Below are 20,623 nucleotides of genomic sequence, written 5' to 3' on the forward strand. Positions count from 1 at the left end.
AGTTCTTACAAACTATATCATTAGCTGTATGAGCTTTGCTTACTGCTCTGTGCACTCAGCATGTTTATTTTTAAATTAATGACCCCCTAACATGCCTTTTAGTACTACATTTATTAATATTTTATTAGTTTGTTATTCTCTTCTCCATGGCATCATAGGTGTTGTTTTTGTGTTGCGTCAAATTGCATGTTATTATGAAAACTCATAATCTTTAGTGGACAGTAAAAACCAATGGTTAAAATTTGGAATTTTGCCAAGGATTGCAAAGTATCATCTCCTGGCTTCTTAGTAACCTCCAGAAGACCCATTTTATTCCCTAAAGAGTTCTGTTAACCATGTTAAAACTTGGCTTTTAGAGAATACAGAGGAAAGGTCTTAGACTTTCTGATCTATACAGTTTGAAGTTAAATGTAAACATCTGTACAAAGCACACTGCTGACTCTATTAATATTAACTTTGAACAACTCATGTACCTCTTTAATGATTTTAAATTATCTTTTTCATTCAGTGCTTGAAAGTTACTATTTTTTTTTTTTTTACAATTTTTAACTTGAAGTGCTCTTTCTCTAGGCACTAGATTATATTATATCTACTTCAAATCAATTTTAGTTCATCACAGATTATAGAGTTTAGTATGTGTACATTAAGTAAGATTTTTGCATTAAATCCAATTTAAACCAATTCCAAATTGCATTTATAGTTCAATTTTTTTTATTTCTATTCAAAAGACTAGAGTATTTGAAATAATATGAATTTGATGAAAAATTTCCACTGCAACTCAGTATCCTTGTGAATCACTTGAAATTTGTATTTTTAGCTTATAGTCTCCCAAGGTCACCATTTTCATTCAAGTGCTATCCCTTCCCTGCAGATGTCTGTGATTTGCATTGCTTGTAATTGCACTTAACGGTTTTGAAAACTAGTGCCACTTTAGAATTTGTCTACAATTTACTCTTTTAATCACAAGCATGGAACCACACATGACTTGCCTTTATTAATGAATGACTGGTCATTTAAAAAATCTGTTTCCAGACATTTGCTAAGTAAAGAATTTAGAAATACAACAAGGCAGTAAAGACAAGTAAAAATAAATGAAATTATAAAAGCAGTAATTCTGCTTTAAGGTGTGTAGGTTCAGTTGTTGCTTTTTGCCATGTTTATAATCTAGATTATAAATTATTTAATTTTTTAAATTAATAGTGGTAACATGTTTTCCAGTGAACTTAATGTGGCTGCAGTTGACTCCAACCTTACTTTAGCTGTGTCCAAAAATGTGGCAAAGACTATACAGTTATATGGCGTGAAATCTGAGCAGCTTGTAAGTAACTTCATATTTCTATAAACTTAATTTTTTAAAAAAAATTATTAATTTAACCATTTGGGAGATATTAGTGAATTGAATAAAAATTTGGAATGTCTAGTGAAATTTTGAAATCTTTAATTATAATCCAGCCAAAGAATTCATGTACTTTTTGATAATTGATATCCTGTGGTAAGTGAAATGAGTAAGACCAAGAGAACATTGGACTTAGCAACAAGAAGATTATGTGATAATTCAGCTGTGAGGGACTTGGCTCTTTTCAACAATGTAATGATTCAGGGCAATTCCAATAGTCTTGTGATAGAGAGAGCCATCCACATTCAGAGAGAGGAATATGGGAACTGAAGAAGCATCACAAGATAGTATTTTCACCTTTTAAGTGGTTTGCTCATTTGTTTTTTCCCCTCATTTTTTTATTGCCCTTTGATCTGATTTTTCTTGTACAGAATGATAAATGTGGAAATATATTTAAAAGAATTGCACATTTAATCTATATTGGATTACTTGCTGTCTAGGAGAGGTGGGAGGTGGGAAGGGAGAGAGAAAAATTTGAAACAAAAGTTTTTGCAATGGTGAATGTTGAAAACTATCTTTACATGTATTTTGAAAAATAATTGTTTTGAAATTTTGAAATTTGAAAAATATTGTTATTAAACAAAACAAAAAAGATAATGATATCCCATTCATCAAATTTTCCCGTATTTCTACTATGCCAAATATACTGTAGGTTTTAAGAATTTTATTATATTTGTACCAAAATTCAGATTTGTCTTCTCAAAATACAATTAAATGTGATTGGGTTGGATTTTTTTTCCCATTCACAAGCACCATTCATGCATGGTTACCAAGTGTGAAATTGATTAGAACAGCTAGAAAATGATTAGAGGAAATATAACACTTGAAACTGTAAGAGAAAAGGTGCATTTTAAAAATGAAGTTTTCTGAAAATTTCTTCAATGTCATCATACATAAAACAGTTTAATCCATAAAATAATAGTTCTTTTTGCAATGGCTGCATACATTTTAAATGATTGCAAAATTAATTTGTTGGTTTTAAATCATTATCATTTGGATTATTTTCTCAAGTGAAGACTAAAGACATTATGGAAATACTTATGGTTTTTCCCTTGGAATTTAAAAATATGAATGATAATCCAGATTTTAGAGGGAAGGAGGAGTGGCCCCTTTATACAAAGGTCCTAACAAGGTCAGAAAGTTCTTAAGGATTAATAAAGTGATATAGAAAAGTATGCATACTTATATATTTTTAGTAAATGATGCCAATTTGTTAATCTTCCCCAGATTTAGGAAAGAGCATTTGCAGTCCCAGAATTCTAAGAAGCAAACATGTCTTATACATAGAGAAATTACAGGCTGAAAAGAATCACTTTTGCTAAGTCTTGTTAAGTCTATCTCCATAGCACTTCTTGTTTTTCTCAACCATATAGACACTTAATTAATCCATGCCTTATTGCTATTTGGTAGCTCCCAAGTGGGCTCCTTGCTTCCCATCTCTCTCTTCTCTGGGCCCTCCTTACATGCCTACTCAATTGATATTCTTAAAGCACAGGTCTGGCCCTGGGACTGTCTCGACAGAAAGCTTGGCCCTATCTTTTTTAGGATAAAATACAACTCCTCTATTTAGTAGCATAGCACTTCATTATTAGACTCCTACCAATCTTTTAAAAATTCTTTCAAAGAAGAAGTTCTCGTGATCTCTACATTTCAGTCAAAGTTGATCTCTTTATTATCCACCATTGACAGCATGCTATTTCTTATGTCTTTGCCTTTGTTCACAGTCTTCAAGTCCTGGAATGCTCTTCCCTCTCTCCTTTTCTCTTTGGACATTCTCACTTCCTTCAAAGCTCAGCTTCAGTAACCCCTTCCTTGGTCTCGAAGATTGCTAGCACTTTCTTCCCTGGTATTACTTTGAAATCACTTTATCTACTTTTGTGTGTGCATGTGTGTGTATGTGTGTGTTGACTGTTTATTATTCATGTAACTATTGTATTCTCCAGTAGAGTGTCATCACTTTGAGGGCAGATCCTTTTTCATTTTTGATTTTATATCCTCTTTGTCTAGCTGAGTGCTACGTACATTTGTATGTGCTTGAAAAATGCTTGTTTAATTGAAATGAATGATCTTTTTGTTTCAGTTCTAAGAGTTCATTGCTTGAATATCAATTAATAAATTGGGTTGACAATGTTTTAGTAAATATCTCCCTCTAGTCTTATGAAAACCTTGAACGAAGAGACTGTTAGCATTTTTCCAATTGAAAACTTGTCATTTAGAGACAATCAGAATTTACTTGGAAGCCTTTACATAGTTTATTTTTTCTTCAAATTTTGTACACAGGAGTTTTAAATAAAATGCCTAATAGGTTTCGGTTACTAGAAGTACTAGAAAGATCTTCATATAAGAAAATCTTAACAAAAAGTTGATTCCACAGCATAGATAACCTACTAGCTGCAGTAAGATCCCAGTTTATTTGCAGAAATCAATTTAATATGGATTTAAAGTTATGACATCTGTTGTTAATATTATAATGCTGACAAAAGCAGTTCATTTGCCTTCCAGTTTTACTAAATATTATAATACTTCATGGAACATTTCTTTAAATCAACATCTTGAGTTTGTCTTAAAAGAGTTGTCTGTAGCCATCTTCACTCCAAGTGTTTGAATAGTGTGAATGATTGACCTGCCACAAACCAGGATTTATAAAAGATTTATTTGGCTTGTAAGAATAGAGTTGTCAAGCACAGAACAAAAATATGTGTGAAATGGTTTACTTCCAGCTCCATTCTGTTTACTGCTACATTTACCTGATCTCTCTTTTCATTGCAACGATATTTTTTTCATTCATTTATTATTTTCCTCTAGTTACATTCAAAACAAAATTTTTACATTTGTTTTTAAGACTTTTGAGTTGTAGGTTTTCTCCCCTATCCCCACCCACAATTAAGAAACCACATGTGAAGTTATGCAAAACAAGTCAAGGTGTGAAAGAAAACATAGATCTCCCCTTCCCCTCCCTCTCCTCCCCAGTAAAAATAAAAGCCATCAAGAAAAATTAAGTTAAAAATAAAGAGGCAGGGAGGGAAGGGAGAAAAGAGGGAGAGAGGAAGAAAAAGAGAAAAAGAGAAAGAGGGAAGGAGGGAGAGACAGAGAGAGAATGCTTCAATCTGTATTCAGACATAATGTTCTTCTCTAAAATATAATGTTCTCTGGGAGCAGGTTTCTTAGGGGGCTTCTAAAAGCAGCCTTAGTTTCAGTTCAGAGTAATAACCCCAAATGCAGCTAGGAGTTAAAGTCCAAATCCTTTATTGTATCCTTCAAAGTCTTATCTCCTTCACTTGGGGCTGGACTGGTTTTTTTTAGAGGCCTTCTGTAGTCTTGGTTCCAAGAGCTTAAGCTGCCTTCTCTGGCTTGTAGATCTGCTCGACTGAATTCTGGTTTCTGAATTTCCTAAATCCTGGTTTTGGCTCCTAGTTTATATATGCTCTCTTAAAGGTGTGAATCTTGTAGAACTCTAGTAAGTACTAAGTACATAATCATTGTCTCTATCAGTTCTAGTGACTTAGCACCTTGTAAGAATCCTAACAAGTTTCTTCTCTGGGTATGGATAGGATTTTTATCATAAGTTCTTCGGAGTAGGTGTCGATCATTTTACCATTGAGAATAAAAGTCATTTGCAGTTATCCATCCCAGAACATTGCTATTACTTTGTATATAGTATATTTCACTTTGTTCATGGAGGACTTTTCCAAGTTGTTTTTATTTTCCCTGAAAGCTTCCTGCTCATCATTTCCCAGACAACTATAATATTCCATCGGAGAAACTTGCTTTGAAATTTTTTTACAATTGCATTAACCCATTGTATTTCCCCCCATTTATTCTCTCTCCTTTCACCCTGTCCCTCTCCAAAAATATTTTGCTACTAACCACTCTTTCCCCCAGTGTGCTCTCTCTTTTATCACCCTCCTCCCCTTCACATATACTATTCCCCTCCTATTTTCCTGTAAGGTAAAACAGATGTCTATTCCTCTATTAAGTATGTACGTTATTTTCTATTTCAGCCAATTCTGATTAGAGTAAAGTTCACTCACTCACTCCTTTCCTTCCTCTTTTCCCCTCCACTGTAAAAGCTTTTTCTTGTCTCACACAAATTCTTAAAGCCAGGGCTCAGCTTATATAGGATGAAAGACTAATGAAGTCTGAGGAACCTGATTCTGGATGCTTTTTACATACTCATGGAGCAGTGATCACCTCATCAGTACAAAACCTTTTATTCATATATGAAGCAAAGAAACTTTTGTGCTATGTGACAGAAGTTACTAGTCGGTAGCATATTCTAATTTCATCGTAGCTTGCTATTTTATCTGTTTCACAGCCTAAGAATTTGCCCCTTGAAATATAATCTGATGATTCATTGAGTCTGTTCAAATTTAGATGTTGTACCTGTAAATGATTATGGTGTACCACAAGGTCAGATAATTACACATATACAGAGCTATTATAGAAATTCTTCTATGCCTTTTTAAAATGTGGACAAAATAACTTAAAAAGAATATGAAGAATAATCAGAATTTTAAAATCACTTTTTCAAATTTCTTCTGTATGTGTAAAATACATACTAGATGACATTGAATAGTAAATATTATCTTTTTCAAAAAAAAATTTAGACTTTGATAAATGCTGATTTAAGGGAACATTTAAGATTAGCATTCAATGATAATTCCATCCTGTTGGCTACTAATGAAAGTTTCTGTATTATTCATCATTGTTTTATGTTAAATGTGTTATTTTTAAAATCTTTGCATTTTCTTATTCTTTTAGTTTCATCAATACATTCTAAAAAGTCAAAAAATTCTAAATAGAAAAATTGACACCATCTTTAAAGGGAAGAACTTAATTGACAGTTCTTGTGCTAAATAAATTACAGAAGTTTTTGTTTATGAGTAAAATATTCAAGCCTCAAATTACAAAATTAAAGTGACAAATGGAAGAACTTAATAGGAGAATGTGGATCAGCTATAGAGATAAAAGAATGCTAGGATTTTAAAGAAAGACTTTTTTTAATCACAAAATTTTTATTCATAAACTTTTAGAAAAATAATTATAGTAGAGATCTTTAGCTTATTCTTCTAATAATTATTGATCTGGGCTTCCCTTTTACTAGCATCTGCACCTTCCACAAAACATAGGATTTTTTTTCCCCCCTTCATTTCTCCCATAGAGAAAATGATTTGAGGTACAAGAAATCTTGAATGAACCAAGAATGAAAGAACCAAGTCTGCAATGAAAATAATTCTGTATTTACCGAGAGGTTTCACAATAAGAATATTATCAGTCAGGACAGTTCTTTTTTTCTTAACCTTTAATATGTTTGTAATGAAGTCATTTATAGACTTCAGGTATAATAACCCCATGGATTGGGTAGTTCTAGCATCAAAAACTCTATCAAGTATAACAGAATGCCATGGTAGGGCTCTGAATATTGAAGAAACTATAGTTCTTTATAGACCTTTGGGTTAATATCATTGATACTTCTCAATTCTAATTTCAGCTTATTTGGGTTCACCAGATATACAGTAGGTGCCAACTTTTCTTGTTATTCTCATCAGGTGAATTTTACATCTGTATTAATATCAATATTCTGTGAAGCTCTTTTATATCCATCTCCTTAAGGCATTTGGCCTTCAGTATTTCGGTCCTTTGACCTTTCAAAAGGGGTTCTGGATCAGAAAGTAGCATCTTTTCTTTGTTTACCATAATTGCCGACAAAGATAATTTGTCTTTCTAAAAAGATAATTTACAAATATAAAAAGCTGAAGTATAGGTATGCTCAGATATTTAGAATTCTAAGTAGATTTCCATATATTAGTTTCTTGGAATTTAGAACTTTTTTGAATATTGAATTCCATAGATAGAATATGAAATTCAAGAAAAAGTATCATTGAGGTGACTTAAAAATTTCCACAATGATTTTTATGACATTCATCATAGGATTATAGAATCTAGATCTAGAAAAAATTTGAGAAGGCCATATTATCTTTTTTATATTACAAATCAGGAAATTGAGAAAGATTTTTTAGCATAATTTGCCCAAAACCAAATAGATACTGTCCATAGTTTTCCAGATGCCCTTAATAAGTCAACAAAGATTTACTAAGTGCATATTATGTGCAAGACACCATGTTGTTTTTTTTCTTGTTTGAACCTTTAATTTCTTTGAGTGGTTTAATTAAAGTTGTGATATCATATGAATGTTTATTCTATTAATATTCCTAATACAATATTTTTTTTTCCATTCTCTGCTTTGTTCTCCTGGTGACTGATGAAATTAAATGTCATGTAAACTCTAAAGATGAGAGTGGAGGAAGATGCAATTTAATAACTTAACTGAATCCTTGGAGCTGTTACTGGAACTACTAAAGGAAACTTTTCATTAATAACCATGAAAGTAGTAAGAATAACAAAAGTTTTAGGCCACCTAAAAAAGAGTGATTTAGTTATTGTTACTTTTGATGGTGAAATCCTTTTCTATTGGCACATTAGAGGAAAAATTGTTGGGGTTCTCACTATAAATGAAAACAGAAATTAAAAAGAAACTTGGTGCTAAATTAAAGGATGGCTCATGGGTTCTTAAAGAGGCAAATAAAGGAGTTGGGTTGAATTGGTTTTTATCATGTGCACAAATAGAACTTGTAAAATTATTGACATTTGATCATCTTACATTCCAGGGCCTATGTTAAGCATTTGGAAAGAAACCAACATGAAAATAATTGCAGCTTATGTGCCAACATCTGTTATAGAGTATGAGACAAGAATAATTCTATGCAGGATTTAAGACTCTAAATTAAATCAACATGTACTTTAATACTCAGTGTCTCCAATGCAGAGGTATCCCTGACAGGGAGAAAGATTAAAAAACATGTTTCAAGTATAGAGAAGAAGAGAAGCTGAAGTTTCGTAAACTCTATAACACTTCCCTTACCCCCAATCTAATGTTAGCATGCTAGCCAGAATAAATAAATAAATAAAAGGGCCTAGGCATGGTGATTACTGAAAAAGAATCACTGTGATTCTGTTTTAGCAAATAAGTAACAGCTGATATCAGTGTGGTTATTGTTTCTGAACTTTCAGATTACTGACTTGATAAAGATCAAAATCAGTACCAAATTAGAAAAAGGAAGAAAAATAAAACAATATGGCATGTATTAAGGTGATTTCCACAATCTCTCAAAAGGAAATATTAAAAAAAAAACAACAGACTGACATTGAATATCCTTATGTCCTTTAAGTTGTTCAGCCATTATAAATTATTTACCACAATGAAGAGACCAAAATTACTTGAAACTTGCTCAGTCACCAAATATTTAAATCTTTTTTCCAAAGCAGAGAGATATCACATCCAAGGCCAATACCAGTTTAGAATGTAAGTTTATTTGTAAAATATTAAAGAGGATGAAGGTGTAAGATGATAAGCAGTATCACCTTATCAAAGAGTGAAAAGTAATAGAAGAAAAAACATGTTTCTAGAAAGCTGGTCGAGAGACCAGGCACATTTAAGGCTGAAATAGGAAGAAGGACAACCAAAAAAAGGAAAGATATGAAAGTGCTCTGTGCATTTTTATTCCAAAATCTTTTCTCTAATCATGATAGCAAAGTCACCACTCTAATATCACAGTATTAAGAATGCTTATATGAAGGAACTTGAAATGGCACTAAAGGAAAAAAAAGATGTGCAGAGAAGCAGCTGGAGTAGGCTATGTATACAAAGAAGTCCATGTATACAATTTTGAGGACATTCAGAGGTCATTTACTAGTTCTCAAAATAGCTGAAAGAGCTGATGATGTCTAGATTAAAAATCTCTGCTCTCATCACCAAAAAGAGGAAAGTGAAGGGAAAATAAACCAATAATTATTGATTCATTTGCTTTTTTTTTCATTTCTACAAAATTATTTTACATTTTCATTCTTTTTAGTGTATTTGACTAATTCTCATAGTCATTAGCTTCTATTTGTCTGATTCTAGTTTTTAATGTATGATTTTCTTCAATTAGCTTTTGTACCTCCTTTTCTGTTTAAGTCTGTTTTTAAAGATGTCGTTTTCTTTTGCAGATTTTTATTTTCATTTGACCAATTGTTTTCAGTCAATTTTTGGTGATTTTCATCCTTTCTTTTTCAAGTTGTTGACTCTCTCTTGCATGGTTCTCATTTATTTTCCCATTTTTTCTTCTATCTACCTTCTTTGGCTTTGAAAGTCCTTGAGGAGCTCTTCCTAGGAGACTCTTTGGGCTTGAGACCAATTCACAACTAACTCTCTTTGAGGTTTCTTCACAAGTAGGCATTTTGTCTTCTTCTGAGTTGGTGTTTTGGTCTTCCCTTTCAGCACAGTAGCTTTCTATGGTCAAGGTTCTTTTTCTTTTTTTGCTCATTTTCTTTCCCCCATCTATTTCTTTTAAAGTGAGCTTTGCCCCTTAGGTATGAGAATCTGTCCCAAGCTTCTTGTGCAGTTTTGAGCCTTGACTGTGAGCACAGGGCCCCTTGGTTTTGGCGTCTTGCTCATAAGCAGGGGTAGGCCAAGCTAGTCCCACCTATTGTTGCCTGTTTTCCCATGATGGAAATTTGCCTTATGTGCTGGCACTGGAGGTTGCCCCATAGGTCTGCTCTGTTAAGTTTTATTGAACCAAAGGCAAGGGTCTCAGTTGAAAATCCGCTGAGATTAAGACCCTCCCACTGGCTTTTCTAGACACCATCTGAGCTGAGCACTTCTTTGACCTCAGTGAGACCAACTTTTTTTGAGCTCCTTCTGACTATCTTGAGCTAAAAAACTGTTTCATTACATCTCTTTGTTGTTCCAGGCTCTCTTCAGAGGCTTAATTTCATGTGATTTTTGAGGGAAACTGGCTTCACTCCACCATCTTGGCTCCTCCCTAAAACTCTCATTTCTACAAAATTATTATGAGAATAATCAAACAATTAGGACTTCCTTGATGAAGATTTGAGAAGGGAAAAGGCTAGTTTTCACATATGGCATCTTACAGCAGGCTTTATTTTTAATATATAATTGATAGGATACAAAGCCCCATTGTATTCATTATTTATTGATTTCAAAAGAGCTTTTGATTCAATAAATTAAATTGTAGCTTTAAATGTTGTCTTTTGACAAATTGTCTCCTATGTATGTACCAAAATCATACAAAGTTCTTGAAAAACTTAAGGGCAAGGAATTATTTTATTTAATTTTTCTGATTATTAATATCTAGCAAGGCCCAAGACTGGAGCACATATCTTCATCAAAAGTGTTCATCATTGTCATAGAATATGTACTTATAAATCAAAAAGAAAGAGAAATTCCTTTAAGATGTGACATCCAATTGAAACCTCTTTTACAGATAACCTTATACAGATTACACCAAATCTTGAAATGCTGCAGATCCTTCTGAAAGAGATTTGTAATCACTCAAAATAACACAAAATAATATCCCCGCAGGAAAAACCAAGTGAAGAATGATCAGATTATAATATGCAGTTCTTTAGAACTTATCCATCAATTCATTTATCTCAATCAGACACTGTGAAGAGCTGATGATTTGAGCTCAGAATTGAATAGAACTGCCATATTGCCTTTGGGAAATAAGACAGTGTATTTACTGACCCTTCTGTTAGAAACAAAGGCCCATTACTAATTTTTCAGTAATACTGTAAAGCCATGAGTCTCAGAGTACCATAATCTTCAAAAATAAAATGAAATAAATTTCAGGGTCACCTAGAAGGCACATAGCCCATATAAGTAGACTTCATTATATTGCTAGCAAAAAAGGCTCAATCATTCGATCAGCAAGCATTTGTTAAGTATCTGTATATCAGGCACTAAGCTAGGGACTGAGAATAAGAAAACAAAAACAAAGCACTCCCTTCCTTCTGGGATCTCCTGTGCCCTCAGATATGAGACATGTATGAAAATAAAAGGAAGTGGATTGGTCATGGAAGTGTAAAATAAAGTTTAGCTGAAGAATTTCTTGCATGTACAGAGGAAATATGAAATAAGTTCTTCAACACCTTAGAGGGCATTCCTGAGGAAAATTTATAGCTATGATCATGGCCTCTTAAATTGTGACTTGGAAAAGACCTTAGAGGCCATCAAACATCCTCGTCTTATAGATGAAGAAATTAAGACACAGATTGTCTAGGAGATTTGCCTCTGTCACACAGCTAGTCAGTGTATGAGATGAGACGGAAATCTAAGTCCTTCTGATTCCCAAGTCCAATAGCTTCTTCATTGTGCCACCCTACCTGAACTGAGGGCACATAGGAGAAGAAAACATGGGTAATTTATAATCCATATCATTGTATCTTTGGAAGAATTTTAGTCATTGAGATCTCAGAGCCTTTGAAACATCTACATAAATAAGCCATTTAGAGAAAAATCTAATTGTTCTAAGGCAATACTCAGTTGGAGAATATAGATAAATTGTGCAGTCATTTTTCAGTTGTGTCCAACTCTTCAAGACTCCATTTAGGGTTTCCTTGGCAAGGATACTGGGATGGTCTGCCATTTCCTTTTCCAACTCATTTTAGAGATGGTATAGAGTTAAATGACTTTCCAGGAGTCACACAGGTAGTACAGGTATCTGAGCCAAGCTGGAACTCATAAAGTCAAGTCTTAATGAGTTCAGGCCTGGCACTCTATCCATTGCACCACCTAGTAGATAGATAGGTGTAGATATATTTGTGCTTATAAATATATGTACAGATAAGATTGACATATATGTGCTATTTAGGGAGGGTAAGGCTTAATTATTTAGAAAAACATCCTCAACATTATGAAGATTGTGTTGAAGTCATTCTTTTTGATAATACTGGCTTTGTGAGTCTGAGAAAGTCACTCAACCTCTTCATGTTCTCAGGGGACTCTCCAAGATAAATGGTAAAGCCATTGCTTATATGCATCAGTACTGGGGAATTTTCTCATAGGAAGAAAATTGATGAAGTCATAGATCTGGTGAAAACACACACACACAAATGTGCGTGCGTGATGTACTAATCCACTCACTAGTTACTTGCAATGACTATTTCCCAATCAGAATTAGAGAATCTTAAGAGTTGAAAGTACTGGGGCCCTGTAGTCCATTCCATCCCTGAACAAGAATCCATTCTCAAATTTTCCCCACAACTAGTTGTTCAACTTATGTTTGAAAACCTATTAGTGGGAACTCCCTGCCCTAAAAGTAGCCTATTCCATTTTCAAATAGGTTTAATGCTCTTTTTGGAAGGAAGATTTTTTTTTTTTAAATACATCTTTAGCCTAAATAAAATTATCCTACAATCTCCTGTATGACTCCTTGCTAGCTTCCATCTCAATGTTATTTTATAAAGTAAACATTCAAAACATCATTCTTTTCCAGAAATAACAAACCACGTATGTATACAAATGGTTGTTTTCTTAATGGAAAAGCTAATATAATTTTAAAAGAAATTTCAGGGAAACTATCCTTGTTTTCTTTTGCTGTGGCTGAAAAAGAGTTTAGTTTTCCATCTCACATGAATAATTGATGGGTTGAATCTCTGACAAATCAACATTTTAGATGACCCAGAGGGCAATAAAAGGCACAAGTTGAATTGATCTTTTCCAGTAATGACCTACAAATTAGAAGTGGCATAAGGGAAATTATTTAGGTGACATATAATTAGAAAAAGAGATGGGACAGATATGTAGTAGAAGCTAGTGTTAAAAGATAAGACACACAATAAGAAAAGTCCTAGAAATGCATCTCCAACATATAGATGAGTATATATGGGAAAAACATGGACAAGATTTTTACACTGGACAAGAAGACATAAATAGGTTGCAGTTTACCCTGCAGGAGGGAGCACCTTCATCATTGAGGTTGTCATTCCATTGAAGAATTGAAGTATATGGCTAAATGATAGATAACAGAGAACATATTTGATATTTTTGATACCAATTTTGTCCAACCTCCTATACATATATTCAAGTGTACCAATAAGTTATGCAAATTACTTGACCACTTAGGACTAATACTATGCTTAAAATTGTTTGCAGCTTTACTTGGGACAGAAGTATAGAATTGTCAATTATATACAAAGTTTCTTCCTAACTTAAAGGGTTTTTAGGAAAATAGTTTGATAGTTCCTCAGAAATCACAAGACATATGTAACAAAAGATTGTGAAGAAAATCGGACATGACTTCTAAAAAACACTTTAATAAAGCCAACTTGCATACGTAATTGTGTGTTTGTTCTCTTATAGTTTTTAAAGGTCACATAAATATTCCTTGTAAATTATAGAGAAAATAATATGGTAGGTATTATGTAAGCTTTAATAAATATTTAATTATCCCTGCCTGTCACTCTGGGAAAATTTTGGGAAAAGTAAAATAATTAATGTTCACTGCATTATCAGGTTCAAAAATCAGGAAATTATATTTAATTCTTCTTGGATTTAATTTGATCACTGAGAAATTATAACAGACTTTCAGAAGGCTATTGGTATTTTTATGATCTTGATACATTTAAAAATTATTATTTATTTTATAAGAAATTCTAAATCAGATGAGAAAATTTCTATCACACAGTTTCCTAGGTGGATATAGAAGTGGTAGAGGGAGGTATGCTTATGGTGATTTTCTTTTTAATCAGTTCTCAGTGATATTTGAACCATATAGTCATGTCATGAAAACTTTTAAGCATACGTTATTATAATAGCCCTATTATACGAATGAGGAAATGTAGTTTAGAAAATTTTGACTGTTCATTTAATACCTTAAGAATTGAGTTGGGAATGGGGGGGATCTGGCATTCAATTCCCGTCTGACTTCTATTAAAATTAACTTTTTTTTATGTAAATCATTGTGACAAATTAATAGCAGCCTCCCAGGTAACCTCTTAAAATGCTTTGACACCTATTCCACAGGATTGTTGTGAAGGTCTAATGTGATCATATTTGTGAAAGCTCTTTACTAATCTTAAATATATAAATGTTGACTAATACCATTAACAAATGTAAATTGTTTTGTTTTGTTTTGTTTTCATTCAGAGATATAATAATGAGAAGAAATATTAAAAAAAAATCTGGCATCATGCATGACCTTGAGATCTTGCTAACAATTCTTAATGCAGATGGGTCAATCTACAGAATTTTCATGTGCTCTCTCAACCATTATTTGTCTCTGTAAACCATACAAACACAAAATGGTATAGTGCTATATTGTTTAATGTATTTTGTATTCTATAATTATTAGATCTTCAAACCTTTCAATTTTGTGATCTTTTTAAAATTAGAGGCATAATTAATTTAAAGGGTGAATCTTTATTTAGGACAGTTTCCAATAAGGAGAATTGTTTGATGCTTCCAGGGAAATACATCGAGTTCTTTGTCTAAATGTCACATGTTATGAACTGTTAGAAAGTAAAATGGCATTTAATGAAATTGCAGACCATCCGAGACAATAATAAAAGTGACATTTAAGGAGCAGTTTCAGCCATAGTGTAGGTCAGTAGGTTTATGTATGAAGTCAACAAGTCTAGGAAATGCCAAAGTGTATGTTTTATTTAGTTTTTTTATATAAATGTTTTATCCTTTATATCTTACATAATTTGGAGAAATTGCATGCCTATGATTGAGAAAATTCACCTCTGATATTCAAATAGTAAAAAGGCTTAAGCTCAGTATTTGAAAAAAATGTAAAAAATTATTTAATATAGACCAAATTGTCATTACTTGGCAACTATCAAATTTGAATAAAAATATATTATCTCTATCTTGTAAGAGATGAAATGAAAAGTAAAGACAACAAAGATAACTTAGAAGTATTTGGAATTTGTATATCAATGCAAATAGACTATATTAGTATTGTTTGTTACATTATAAATGAAATATAACATTATTATGGATCAGCACTCTTGGTCCTGTGGACATATTTCTTGCTTCCAAAATATATATTAGGTAGCCTCTATCCATTTAGGACAGTTATTAATTTCTTACTTAAGATAGATCCCTGAACCAATAATCAGAAAAATTCCTGGCCTTTTAGGCAGATAAGATAAAGAATAAAGTATCAAAATGTAGAGTAGGGAAATCTGAATTTGGATCCCATTTCAAACACTGACTAGTCATAGAACCTTGGATAAGTCACTTACCTGCTCTTACTTTCAGTTACGTCATCTATAAAATGAGTATAATTGTAGCATCTGCTTCACATAGTTATCGTGAAGATCTAGTAGATTAGCATATATAAAGTGCTTTGAAAATCTTAAACTTCTACATAAATTCTAATATTATTATTATGTTTTAAGCATATTCTAGATGCCACAATATCCTTGATTCATCTTTTTGGTGTCGCTGCTATACCTGCTCCCATTCCAGTGATCCACCAATATTTTATTACCATACCTGACACAGAGGAGGAACCGAATAAATGTTAGTTGATTGATAGAAAATAGCAGTGTCTGGCCTAAAGCATGAGTAAACTCTTTTGCCATTGGGCATCATCTTAGATAGCAACTTTCTCCGCAGCAGAATCTCATTGGGGGCCTACTTACTTATAAGGGGTTTTTGCTGTTCCCTTTTCCCAGTAGATATGCTAGTAGAAAGAAGAACCTTATCCCCTGCTTTTATAGTATCTTCACATTTATAAATTGTGGGGGGTTATTTACAGATAGTCTTAATTTTAGCACTAAGGAAACTGAGGCCCAGAGTGTTGAAGTGATTTGCCCAAAATTATACAAATAGAAAGATGCTTGAGGTAGGAATTCTTTTGGCATCTTCTTTCATATTCATTAGTTTTTCTTTTATGCAATTTGGTCTTTCTATTTCCCCAAGTTATTTTATCATCTTTACTTCCCTTACTATTGGTTTTTCCCTGCCTAGAAAATCCAGCTATTTCTGTTAAGAGTATTTCTTATCCAACAGGCTCAAATATACCTAACCTCTTTAGAGCATTCTTTCAAAATTAGTCATTAAAACTGAAAAAGTCATTTAATCATTGAAAAATTAATTACCACAGTATTTCATATATTGATTTTTAGTATTATTATAAAATAGGTTAATATTTTTTACTTCATTTGATAAAAGACCGATTCCTTGTATTTGTTCCCTGATGACACAGTAAAGATTTTTGATCAGATCCTTGATGATAGGATAAAGTTAAGAAAGCACACATCTATCATCTCACCATATTTGAATGTAAATAGTTAACCTTTAGTTAGTCTTTTATCATTATTCATTAATTCATTATCATTATTGTTCAACTTTTTATGTTTTTCTTTACTCTTTGTATTTGAACTTCAAAGTTTCTACATAGTTCTGGTCTCAATATTATGTGTGTTTGGAAGTCCCCTAATTCAGTAAAAATCCATTTTTGTCATGTTATATTATACTTAGATTTCAGGAGAGTTATTCTTGACTGTAAGTTTATATCCCTTGCTTTCTAATATATTGTATTCCAAGTCCTCTGCTTCTTAATAATGATGGTTGCTAAATCATGTGTGATCCATAAGCTTATATCCTTTGCTTTCTAAAATATTGTCTTCCAAGTCCTCTACTCTTAATAATGATGGTTGCTAAATCATATGTGATCCTAACTGTGTCTCCTTGGTGTTTGAATTCCTTCTTGCTGCTTGCAGTATTCTTCTTTGACCATCAAACTCTGAATTTTGGCTGTAATTTTCTTGTGAGTTTTCATTTTAGAGATTCTTTCGGGATGTGTGACTGGTGAATTCTTTCTGTTACCACTTTGCTTGCTGGTTTTGAAATGTGGACAGTTTTTTTTAAGATTTCTTGAAATAAGATGTCTATGGTCGTTTTTGATCATGGTGTCTAGATAGTCCAATAATTCTGAAAATTTTTTCTCCTCGGTCTTTTTTTCAAAGTCAGTTGTTTTTACTATGAGATTACACATTTTCTTATAAATTTTTAATCTTCCAATTTCATTTTTAATATTTCTTGTTGCCTCATAAAATTCTATTTAGTCTTCTATTTAGTCCATTCTGATTTTCAGAGAGTTTATTTCTTAGACAAGGTTTTTTGCAGGTACTTTGGAGTCATCGTATTCTTCTAATTTGTATCCTGAGTTTCCCCTTCACCATAATATTTCTTTGTGGTAAGAATTTTATTTTAGTTTTCTCATTCTTCCAATGTATTTCTTGACTTTGATTCTACTATTAAGGCTGGGCTTTGTGGCAATTTTAGAAGAAAGGTCTTGTTTTGGTCCTGTTGACCAAACAGGGGTATTTTGGGGGGTATTGAATGTTGTATTATTCCAGGATTTCAAGTGCGGGACTTGTAAGAGCTCAGTGCTCCCAAATTATCTAATCTAGAACAAAGCTTCCTTGATCCAAGATCTGCAAGTTCCTGATTTATATTTGGCTCCGAGTAAGAGTAAATGTTGCTACACTTTACCCTTATAACCTAGATGGAAGGCTCTGTTGCTTGAGAGTAACAGTTGTCTATTTTGTCCTGGAATCACTTCCCTGGTTATTCCTTTGCAGGCTGAGCTAGATGCTTGAAATGAGTCTATTCTCTACACCTGCAGTCTTCCTTCTATCTTGGTGTATCCTTTAGGTTTTCCCTACTGGGAACATCACTCCCATTTTAGTTCTCTTCCATTTGTGACCTAAAACTGGATAATGGATAACAGAGATTCTAAGTCATAATAGTTTTTAATCAAAATACCCTCATATGGGTACCCTCATATGGACTTGTTGATGCTTCAATATGCATCTTGGACCTCCTCTTTCCCTGATGCATAATCTATCCCTGACTACTGATAGACTCTTTCCCTGATCCTGTTCCTAGTGTTCACAGAACTATCTGTCTGTTTCCATAGACTGAACTGGACTGGACAAATAATTCACCATGATTTTTTATCTGGATTTCCCTGTAAGAATTTGGTCCAGTTCGTTCTCTAGATATATTTGGAAGAGCTTTTCGGAGGGGAGTTTGACTGTACTGTTTCTTTGACTGTACTGTTTCCTGCCACTTTGCCATCTAATTTTACTCCCTGCTATCCCCATTTTAATAATGAGGAAACCAAGTCTCCAAAATATTAAATGATATCCCACAGTTACATGGAAGAACCAGAACTATGTTTTCTAACTCTGCTGAGTTCACCCTAGCACTCTATCCACTACACTTTTCTGCATAGTATAATCAGCAGCATCATTTTTAGTTCTGAGGCACCAAACAGCAATTTCATTTTGAGCATCTTATCCATTGTAAGATAAGTCTCTAAAAGAGAGACCTTCTTCCCAAGCTTTAGGCAATACTTGAACATTAATCATTATTATGATAATCTAATGTTGTTTTCAGGTAGCCCATTTCATATTAAGCGACTAAAAAAAGTGAAGAGAATTCTTAAGAATCACTTTATACTTTTCTACATAGGTGTCAAGTTTTTCTTATTTGTTTTTTCTTATTACCTATTGCTTGAAATCTATGTAGTTAAAGCAGAGACCAAACTTCAAATCTGAGCTTTTTGACATTTGAACTTTGCTTTTGAATCTTTGAATCTTTTGAATTTTTTAAGATCAACCAGTCTATCAGCAGGCACTTAATAAGTACTTGCTATATGCCAGGTACTGTTCGGTACTGGGGATATGTAGAGAAAAGTAAAAAATGCTGTCAAAGATTGTCTTCTATCAGAAAAGATATGTATACATGTAATTATACACTACATAAATGTGCAATCATTGGGAAAGAGGCCCATTTCCAGTTGGGGAGATTAGGAAAGACTCCATATTAGAAAGAGATGTTTGAGAAGAATTTGGAAGGAAATGAGATTCCAAGAGGCGGCACTGAGAAGAGAGTACGTTTCAGGCATGAGCGGCAGTTTATAAAGAGCAGAGATAAAGTGTTATATATGAGGAACTGCAAGTCTGTTCTGGTTGTACCAAAAAGAACAGAAATTAAGGAAACAATACATAGCAAGATTGAAAAAGAAACTTAAGGCCACTTTTTGAAAGATTTTTAAAGTCAAAAAGAGTTTACATTTGACCCTAATACTAATTAAGAGTCATTAGATTTTTTGGTAAAGGAAAGATATAGTAAAGAGCTTACTTGAGAAAATTTCAAGGATAGATTAGAGAAAGAAGAGATTTGAGGCAGAGACTATTGGTGCAATCTAGGTGAAGCCCTGGAGTGAAATTGTCATATAAATATAGAGAAGAGTTTAAGCATAAATGGCCTTATGGAGGTAGAAATGAGAGTTTGAGAAATGGTTAGAAATATGAAGGGAGAGAAAATGTGGAGTAAAGGATAACCATGATTACAACCCGAGAACTTTTGGAAAGGGATGATTTGGTGAAAGAGTATAGAGATAATTAGTAAATTAACATATTGGATTATACTTTCTAATCCATTAGGGTATCTTCTTCTGTCTTACAAGTGAGGCCATCCCATTCCCATCCACAGTTCTGATTGTTATTCCTCTTTATCTTCCACTAAACTCTTTCATCTCTTTGAAGAAAAGTGCTTCCCAGAGGATGGTGAAAGTATGATCAACATATGTTCTCTGCTTGAAGCAGTCTGCTTCTGCTCCCCAGCCTCTTTTTCCCCTCAACCAGAGCCCAGTCTCATGTTTTTATCTTCTTTTCTTTTAAAGACATCTTTGAAATCTATCCTCCAGAGTTAGTTTGTTTTTCTTTTTGCTAATGTCTCTCTAAATCTAATCTCCCTTCTATTCCCTCCTTTCTCCATTCTCTTTTGTTCCTTAGTTGAATCAAATATATTTCTTTACTAAGTTCTTGTCCAGTGCATTCTAGCCTCCTTTGACCAATCCAGATTAAAAAGCGCTATATAAACTCCTCCCTATCCCAAATAGGTGGACAGTTTCTTTAAGAATTTGACCATGAAAGTAAGATAGAGGATGATGGTTTGAGGAAATGGTTGGGTGGAAGGATCTTTAAGAATGGGGGACACTCAGGCATATTTGAAGGAGATAGGGAAGCAAACAGATAGGGAGATGTTGAAGAGTAAGAGAAAAGGATGGGGGAATAATTGAGATTACAATTGAGAATATAGTTACAATCTGCTGAGGGGAAAAACAAGTTAATTTCTTCCTCAGAATGAAAATAAGTTCATAGGAATTTTAAAAAAAACCTAGGAAGATGGAAATATTAGAACCTTGTAAAATTAAGTGCATTGAGATGACAATGTTATTTAAGAGAACTAGATTAAATGCATTTTTATTACTTTTTCAAATATAATTCTAAAAAATGAAATATTCTGAATTGGTACAGCAGTAATCCAGGATTTACAAAGACTGTACAAACCAA

The 20,623-nt window shown here is 33.0% G+C and overlaps 1 protein-coding gene across 1 annotated transcript in view; it reads left to right on the plus strand.

Moving 5' to 3' along the window:
* Positions 1–20,623, plus strand: part of COG5 (component of oligomeric golgi complex 5) — a 354,058-nt gene that overhangs the window by 259,670 nt on the left and 73,765 nt on the right. Inside the window, exon 14 of the mRNA XM_051962639.1 lies at positions 1,219–1,318. Coding sequence (XP_051818599.1) covers positions 1,219–1,318 — 100 coding nt within the window. The remainder of the gene's footprint in view (positions 1–1,218; positions 1,319–20,623) is intronic.

The sequence above is a fragment of the Antechinus flavipes genome, chromosome 5, assembly GCF_016432865.1.
Source record: "Antechinus flavipes isolate AdamAnt ecotype Samford, QLD, Australia chromosome 5, AdamAnt_v2, whole genome shotgun sequence".
In the NCBI taxonomy this organism is placed as follows: domain Eukaryota; kingdom Metazoa; phylum Chordata; class Mammalia; order Dasyuromorphia; family Dasyuridae; genus Antechinus; species Antechinus flavipes.